This window comes from Tuber melanosporum (assembly GCF_000151645.1).
Source record: "Tuber melanosporum whole genome shotgun sequence assembly, scaffold_29, strain Mel28".
NCBI lineage: Eukaryota > Fungi > Ascomycota > Pezizomycetes > Pezizales > Tuberaceae > Tuber > Tuber melanosporum.
The window spans coordinates 149,056-158,375 of NW_003298963.1; the positions used below are offsets into that span (position 1 = coordinate 149,056).

General features: G+C 45.5%; 1 protein-coding gene across 1 annotated transcript; it reads left to right on the top strand.

Annotated features, from left to right (window-relative positions):
- Positions 1-4,326: 4,326 nt before the first annotated feature.
- Positions 4,327-5,526, top strand: GSTUM_00006630001 (uncharacterized protein; the record flags this gene model as incomplete). Its single annotated transcript, XM_002838829.1, has 7 exons — positions 4,327-4,519; positions 4,580-4,599; positions 4,649-4,675; positions 4,742-4,996; positions 5,051-5,137; positions 5,195-5,367; positions 5,430-5,526. The coding sequence occupies 7 exons, from the start codon at positions 4,327-4,329 to the stop codon at positions 5,524-5,526; spliced, it is 852 nt and encodes a 283-aa protein (XP_002838875.1).
- Between the last annotated feature and the right edge of the window lie 3,794 nt (positions 5,527-9,320).

A 9,320-nucleotide genomic window follows, 5' to 3' on the forward strand; every position in this document is an offset into this window, starting at 1 on the left:
CATTCGTAGGCCTATGGGGCGTAGGCAGCCTGCGCTAATGGGTGGTAGTGGATGTAGTGAGTTCCCTGATATTACACCCCACCAAGCCGTTGGCGGGACGGTGGAAGAAATGTCAGTATCTCAGAAACTGTGCCAACAAACAAGAGGAGAACGAGAAAAGCCTTTAAACTGACTGTTCTTTCATATACCTCTAGGAATATTGTGATTTGTTTTGCCGAATAATGAGAGAGGGAGAGGGTTAGCAAAGCGTTTCCAATGGCATAGGGTACTTGGAGGGGTATGAGAACTTTGCTAATGAGGCTGTATTTAGCGTAAGGTTGGAAGTAAGGGGTCACAAGGTGTTCCGCCACTTGCACCAATACGGATCCAGCCCGAACGGTTATCAGAGATTGCCTACCCTTGTCCCCGTCATCTCAACCAATCACTCAGGCATCCATCGAAACTATTGGCAAAGAGTCCTACCACACGGCACGATAGCAGATCTACCTTGAGCTACCATCCGGTTTTTGCGGTCCCTTCCCACTACTCGTACAGTACACCTGGCGCAGTCCTGCATATCAATACCCGCAGTTCAAAGAGGAAAATGGGGTCCTATCGACCCGGGCGGCCCGAGATCTGAGGGGAGATCTCGCGGCACATTTGCGCGATCCTTTTTCTAATCCAACTTGTGTGTGAACCAACCTCCATAGAATCGTAGAAGCTCTCTTGGTGGGGTGGGTAAATGGTATCCACGATACGAAGCGCTGTGTATTCGCGCTTGGTAATCAAGGGCGGAAAAAGGGATCAGCAAGATCATATGGGGAAGTTGGCAGTTGGTCGGCAATAGTGGAAAAAAACATGGCCTTGTTGACATGAGCAACCCGGAGTGGATGCAAGGTAGATTATATTACAACAGGGGGAGGGTCCCATAGATATTTCTTGAGACTCTGACTAGCCCTACAGAATCCCCAATTCGTGGCCCTCAAGAAACGTAAACAGTAATGCAACTGGTCTGGGTTTCCGACCCCTACAAAGCTATGTTTCTTTCCACATTGTTTATGAATCGATCAACATAATCCCTGCCACCACAAGTTTTCCGCCCTTTATGACCATGCACGAGTGCTCTGTGAGAGAGTATTGGGGCTGTGTCACCACTAGCCGATTGGCTTCCAAAGTAGGAGACGAGGGGCTGTTCAGCCAACAACAGGATAGAAGACAAAATTCCTTCCTTCCCCGCGCGGATGGAAGGATCCATGGATAGCCGTTTCGTTTCCATACCGGTATTTAGCGAAGGGGTGCCTAAGCGGTGGTGTCACGGTGGGACGGCGCCGAGCAACTAGTGATAGCATATGGCAAGATCTGGGGCTGTGGCATACTGAAACTGCTTTTGTTTCAGCGACTTTGGAACACTAGTGTTGGTCGAGATGAACCTCTCATGCAGTAGGACAGGTACTGTACTCCCGCTAACTCAGACCGCAGGATGTAAACTAGTAAGGTAGGAGCATACCGGTAGGTTCCTTTTTTTCGCCTCGGCACAAGCGCCTGATCCATGGAGTTAGATCTTAAGCGGCCCCTACAGCCCGTTGGGGGCTGATTACCGCCTGCTTAGTAATATGTCCACCTAATCCCTCCCGTTGAAACAGTGAAGGTACCTTCTCATCCCGGGGTAAATCTCTGACTATCGTATCCTCAGATCCCCAGCCTCCAGTCCTTGTATCGTGAGCTCGTGCTTGGGAGGGAAAGGACCTCGGCGATGAAAATGTTTCAGAGGGGAAGTGGGGTGTTTGAGACCGATGAAAAACGAAAAAAAATTAGCTACCGATATTTGGAAGTTTAGTAGGTTAGGAAGGTTTCTTTTCTTATTCGTCTTACTCATGGCACCGGTTAATTGGGCTTCTGCTACCAAAGCATCGGTAGCCGGATTAACTGTGCAACGAAATGATAATTACAATTTATCAGGCACTCCGGAGTATTTTTCTTGCTCAAGTAACCCCCCTCTTCTCTCATTTTAGGTAACAATGTTTGGTTAAACCGCAAGTTCGGGAAAAACTTTCGGGGGAGATGTGGTGAGACGATTGTTCTGACCCGAGTGAGATATCATGCAGCTCTGCATGGCACCACAGCCACACTCTTGCTTTTCCGACAACCGGAGGAGGGCGCCTATGATTATTGCATCAAAGTCCCTCAGGCAGATATAAAAAAGAAACATTCATTCTCTTATTAAACTCAACTAATTTCTCGCTAAGGGCTTCAGCAACACAAGGGGGGGGGATATGTGGTGGTGACTTACGAGGAAGGTCGCGATCGTGATATGTTGTTTCTTTGTCAGCAGTTTGTTAATAGTATTCTAGGAGACGCGGTATCAACAGGGTCTTGGGAAAGGCAGAGAATTCATCAGACATCAGGCAGGAAGACAAAGAAGCATAGGAACAAAGAACCATATTGACGATTGTGGATCCTTTCTATCGGTGGCTTTCATCTTCTTTCTTTCTCCGCCTCTTTTGTTTCTTCATTCATCGAACCTTCACGTTGGTTTAGGAATCGATACTTAGACACGGGCTTAGTGAATACCCCTTTTCCTGTCTTACCATATCACCTTGACCAAGAATTCCGTGAGTGCCTAATCATCACGAAAGGGCGCCTGGGATTGAAACAGCTTAACAATACCTTATGACATTTACCGTTGCCGCTGGTGTCGGGTAAACTCTTCTCTAATAAGTTTCCGTACCCCATGGCAACCAAGTACAATCCTACACTATTAGTTTAATATCCCATCGCCGGAAAAGTTGAAATAGAGATTGAACAAAAAGAGTATGTCCATTAGGATATGGCTCTATTTGATGTTATAGTATAAATATATTATGATAAAAGTTGAAAAGGGAATATATGCTAAAACAAAATACTGAAGTCTATCAGAACATAGTATTCTGCTGGTTTTTCTTTGTTTTATTGGTGTTTTCTGGTTACATATGTTTTGAACCAGTTGGGTATTATGGGGTGGTATATATTCTTAAAGCAAAAATCTATTCTTCTGAACAAAATCGAGTTGTAAAAATATTTTCTTCTGAAGCTACCTGATCATACCCTAGATTTTAATGATATTATCTATTCTCATACCTGATTAATATTATGGATTACCTATACACCATGGGTATGACTATAACTAGAATACATGTTATACATACTCATTGAATATTTCATGTTTATAATTAGGTATTGTGCTTTGTAGTTTTCTTAGAATACCACAGACAAAGTTACTACTCAACGGTTGCTCCCTAGGGTTGAATAAGCTATTCCCAAGACCTGAGGATTTTTATAGCAGTTTCGGACTCACATGCGGTACTCGAGTACGATACTTGGCGGTTGAAACAAACTTACCCGTCAGTTCTATTTGCATATCTGCTTGGTTGTATTCGATTGTAAATGACCTGTCTATTTGAAGAGGACAGCGATTATGTACAAATCAGGAAAAACAAAGTTAGGTCCCCCAACCCTGGTACCAACGGCTACTGGCACAATAGTATATCCCGGTGTTGACTGCGATTCTAAGGGTGTACAATTGAGGAAACCTCTTATACTGAATGAATATGAAAGTACCACCCTGCACCACTCTGTGTTTGGTATGGCCAATCTTAGTCGACTAATTAAGAAAGTGTTTCGGTATCAACTCCTGCATCCCTGGTGAGAGATAGGATGGACATCTCTGGAAGCTCCAATCATAAACAACCAAAAAATAACTTTGCCCCCGGAGTTCACCACCTCTCGAACAGCTTAGACGCTTGGGGGGCAATTTCTTGGGTCATCAGGACACTACAGAAAGCTCTATTCTGTCAGATGTCGGGAAATTCGCTGGTTTCATTGATATCTTAGGTCTATTAGTGTTTCCGGGAGATCCGGGTTATTAATCCCGAAAGGAGGACGGTGTCACGTGACAAATAATTATCGTGGTAATCATTCGGGCACAGCTTTCATATCTTACTAACTATTGTAATTCCCTTCACGATTAGAACTTTAGATTGTCACTGATCGTTGCGCTACCTTGGGGTAATGGGAGGATCTTCAAGAGTGCAACCTTAGGACTACCAGTAGTCCTTGTCAAATGTCTTATCGATTCCAACCGAGGTGTGCAGGTTGGTTGCGAGCTCCGCTGATTCTCCTCATCCACTGGCTAGATATCCGTTGGCCATATCACAGGAACGGGCTAGGGCCCGGACTATCATTTGCTAACAGTATTTAAGCACATCTCCCAGCCTCCGCCCTTCCGGGGTACTTTCACAACTCTCATCCGGCCTAAGCATCACCGGTCAACTTTCGAACCTCAAAATCCAAATATCAGTTAGACCTGAAATGGCACCAACCGTGACTAGTTCTTACAGCGCGCTCACGGCTGAGACTACAAATGTTCCAATTGAGGATAGAATAGGTATACCTGAGCCAGGTATGGAGTTTGAGAGCCCAGAGGCTGAGAGGCAATACCTTAAAGAGAGACTCGCTGCTGGATTCAGAATTTTTGCAAAGCATGGGTTCGATGAAGGGGTCGGTGAGAACTCTCATCATCTCTAATTGCTAGTGATTCTAATTCTGACAATATTTGCTATAGTCGGCCATATATCCCTTAGGGTAGCGAAGCCACAATTCCCCAGGTCTTTCTCATGGCTAACACGAACAGGATCCAATTAACCCACATGCGTTTTGGGTGGGCAGAAATCGCTCCATCCTCCCCCGTTTTGCTGTTGCCTAAGCGCTGACTATGGGGTTTTAGGTTAATCCACTTGGCCTTCACTTTTCCTTAATAAAAGCTTCGGATTTGCTTCTCATTGATGAATCCGGGAAGGTCCTTGAAGGTGGTGCAAATCGCCACCTCAATCTCGCTGCGTTTATGACCCATTCGGCAATCCACAAAGCCCGCCCCGATGTTAACTGTGCCGCACATGCCCACTCCTTATATGGCCGTACATTTTGCACTCTTGGGAGGACTCTAGATATCACTACCCAGGACAGCTGTGCCTTCTATAATGTCAGTCCTGACCGATCGGTTTAGAGGTAGATATTGATTAATACACGGTAACAGGATCACGTGTTGTATGGAAATTTTAGAGGCGCAGTCCTAGATGAAGGGGAGGGTATTGATATTGCTCAGACTCTTGGAGCCAAGAAAGTACGTAACTTATAAACTTGGAAATAGACGTTATCCCTATAGTAACCGGAGGTACAGGCAGCTTTGCTCCAAAACCATGGACTACTCACCACCGGTGGGACCGTAGAGGAGACCGTATTCTGGTTCCTATCTCTGGAGAAGTGCTGTCATAGCCAATTGCTCGCAGACGCAGCTGCAGCCGGTAGGGGAGAAACGACCAAGAAAATTGGCAACAAGGAGGCTATGGAGACGTATGCCACCCTGTCACCCCCTCTGAGTTTGCCATAGAGCTAACCTCCTTGGCCGAACGTAGCTGGAAGGTGTTCGGCAGCAGAAGGATCGGACACTTCTCAGGGAGGCCGTTATTTGACTTAATTGAGGTTGAGACTAAGGGGGATTACAAAAATTAGCTTAGACATTAACCAGTAGACAATTCAATTCAGCGTAGGAATCGAATTAAACTGGATAGCAAAATCCTGCGTATTATTCTACTGGTTTCCGAATGTGATTGATGGTATGAGCTGGGATTTGTGGGGTTCTAACTACTGTAAAGGCTCTTCGGGGGCAGATTAAACGACGGTTGCGGTTGCCCATACTCTAGGATACCGGAATCTCCTCTCGCAGTAATGTCTAACATAGTAGGGAGGGGCAACGAACAGAACAGGTGACGAACGATACACCAAAAATTTAGAGGGAAATATCAAATTTGGGGAGTCTGTTCTCTGGATCCGTAGTGTGTTAATACTTTCCTTTACTACTGTATTTTTCCCCGCTTTTCCAGAGAGGGAAATTTTGTGCTGCCATACCTAGAACATAGTCTGTTTAGTGGGGTGTTTATATCTGGCGGTATCCACACTCACATCCCTACCGCAACAGTGAAATTTCTCAAAAGATATACAGCGATGTAGTAAAGCCAGGTAGGTGCTGGTGGGTTAGCTCCGTCGTGGAGTCGATCTTTTGAGAATTGTGTCTTATAATAGCCCGAAATATTTCGCGCAGCGGCGATAGTGTTTGACCTCCCTGCGTTAACCACGCCTGGTATCGATATTGTATGAAATTTCACCAGCAGGAAGTGATTTCTCATGGTTCCGTCCGGTCAGGTCAGGCCCCACAGAAGGCTCTCCCGCAGTCCCGCTAGAGTCACGATATCCCCGCGATCGATACGAATTTGTGGGTATGGGGTTGTAAATTTCCTGGGATATCCGGAATTACTATATGAGCCTAGTGAAAGCAAGTAAGGCAGAAAGGGTAGGGGTTCTATCCGGGATCACCCACCCCCCGGGCACGTCCGATGCAGTCTATGTTCTGGATTTGCATAGAAAGCAAAGCGGTGCGTTCTACGCTCTTCTAGCATTGAGTAAAGTATCGGTGTAGTTAGCGGGTATTTATATGTGGGGAAGCTTGGCATACATAAGTGTAAGGGATAAAGTTGGAGAATGAAGTGTGGTCCCCTAGAATAACCCTTCAGAACTGGGTATGGTGCCATGATTGTCGGAAGGTGGGGGTATTAGGGGGGTAAATGGTGCTCCCGGTAGCCTTTTATGTGTATCCGGTTCCCTTCTCTCTCCTGGTAGGTTTGGAAGTATTCTGCACTTTCTCTTTGTACGAAATTTCGCATATGGGTCCTAGCAGAGTCAGGAGGGAACGGCGAGTTTTCTGACATTGTGGTGAGGCCAGCCCTGCCTCGCCCAGATATCCCCCCTTTTTTCTTCTCTCTCCCTCTTTTCAAAAATGATGAGGTATCATATTACAGATCGCTTAATCTCTATCATGTTGAAGGTTGGGGAATGCTGTCGAGGGTTGTAGGAGTGCTCTCTTGTCTGATGATTAGAATCCTTGGAGTTCGCCGGTGCTTAAGGAGAGATATCTAATAGAGGAAGTATGGAGTGTGAGGCAGTTGGGTTTCCGACCGGCGTCAGTGGCCATTAAGCTCCGAGCCTGGGAGCCCACTGAGCCATCTCGGCGAATCCGGGTGGTTATCCTGATAATACCTACTCTAGCATCGTCGCATCTTGGGGGATTGGTACGATTCTCTTTTGTATTCCCGTCGCTAGTGAATATTTCCAAGGCTGCTATAGTACCTGTGCATTTAGTGAATGTGCTTTATTCTCCCTACTCATTGTGAAGAGATATATATTGTAGCTGTTAAGCGCGTGGTCAGGAGAAATGGTAATATCATCCGTTTAACTAGTCTCGCTACGCACCTGACCAAATGCTATTCACTAACTCGATTAAACCATAAGGAAATCCAACACTCTCACAAAGGAGTAACTTACCATGCCCGGCGACGGTCTTGGCGGGGAAAACGAGTGAGGGCCTGTGATTTAAGATTTCGTATGTCGCCCTCTTGTCTCGAATCATGTTTTTAGGATAGACATATGGTTGTCGGGATATTTCAAGCAAGCTAGGGATAAAGGTAGCCTATTCCATGGATTTATAGGTATTGTGCCAGGTCGGCAGAGCCTGGGAGTGAAAACACATAAGCTAAACAAGGGCAGTCAAGTGAAGACAGAATAAAATTGAGGGGGCAAGAAATGCTCGAAATATTAATCATTTCCTTCCGCTCCTAAGTGCTCAAGCTTTAGCCTTTTTCGGGAGTACACAAGAATATTTCTGATAGCTAATAGTAATGACCAAATGGTACTTGTATTACTCAATACAATGAATTTAATTGACCCCATGCTCAGAGAATAATCTCCAAGAGCAGAGGTCACACCCCATCATCAGCTAAGGTAAAGTATCAACAATGAATTTAGGTATATATTTTAATTATTCCCTTCGATGTCGAGTGTCCACTTTTACATCCAGACCGCAACTTTGTACTTACTCTTACATCCAATCACCTTCCTCAGCCTAACGCCAGTATTGTACCGTACCCTAGCGGCACAAGACGCTTCCCCGCATCAATGGTTGAAGGTTCTAGAAACGTTGGATGGATGGAGTAGATTATGGAAGTTACGGGAGTCTCGCGGATAGTTCAGGAGTATGATATATCAGTATGGAGGTTCAAATATTTTATGGAGATTCTCCAAACATGTCCTTCCTTAGTTATCGCGGGAGTGTGCGGAGAAATGGCGGGCATGCGTAGAGAGACAGAGAGAGGTGCGGTGATCATTGGGGGGATCGGGATGCATTGTTTCGTTTTCACACACTTGTCTTTACCATTACAGTTGGTTTAAGTGGAGTAAAGACGAATGAAGAACGAAGCTGTTTACCATATCTCCCTCATTTATCAACACACCGCCCTAGTTCCAGGACAAAAATTCTCTTACTCACTATCTCCCGCTCCGAGCTTGTCTTCTACTTTTATCCGTCATTTAGATTAACCATGTCGGCAACTTTCTCGAAGCCTAACTTCAACCCAAAACGCCTGTAACACTAAATCTAATACTCTGCAGAAGCCTAACCCACCCCAGCTCTCACAAACAGGATATTGCATATAATACTCACTTGACATATGCAGGTTTACAGCAGAATGGCACTACCTACCTGGAGTTTACTCCCTTAGGTCCGTCCGTCTTCTAGATCACCCAACAAGCACTAAGGTACGTCGTATGTAAGGTAAGTTTGTTGTTGCCTTGGTGGGTCGCACGTAGTTGTGCTTGGAAGTACAAAACTTGGTTTTGAATGCGGGACTGGAGGAGCAGGGCAGATATTTGGGTTGATTTCTTGTTTGTTAGGTTTGTAGTGGCAATGGCAAGGTGGGGGGAGGGTGTTGTAATTCTCGATATCATCGTAAGGCTTGTTTTGGGATAATGCTCGTATTCATACCGTATTGTCTCGCTCCTTGTTGAGTGAGGCAGTATAGTATTGCAGGGCAAGGTAGGAGGGAAGGGTGTTGTGGTTAGAGTTTCTAGGGCGATGGGGATGTAAATACTCAAGTATTCGTACTATACTACACCTATCCGCCGAGTGGGATATGGTGTGGGCTAAACAAAAGCTTGAGAACATGTAAGGGATTTCCTTTTGATATGCTAGATGCTCTTTCCCTTCCTTAAATTTACAAATAATGAATCGTGTTCATTTCTGTCTGCTTCAACACGCTTCTACTTTCGCGATCCCGCTAACTAGTTAGGGAGAAACAGAAGGGATTTCTTCCCAGATATTAGAGGGAGGTCATGTGATACTCTGGCAGCGAGTTGAGTCTACTGCCACAGTGCGTTAACGTCTTGCAAAAGATATCCATGCCCACCTCTTTCTCACC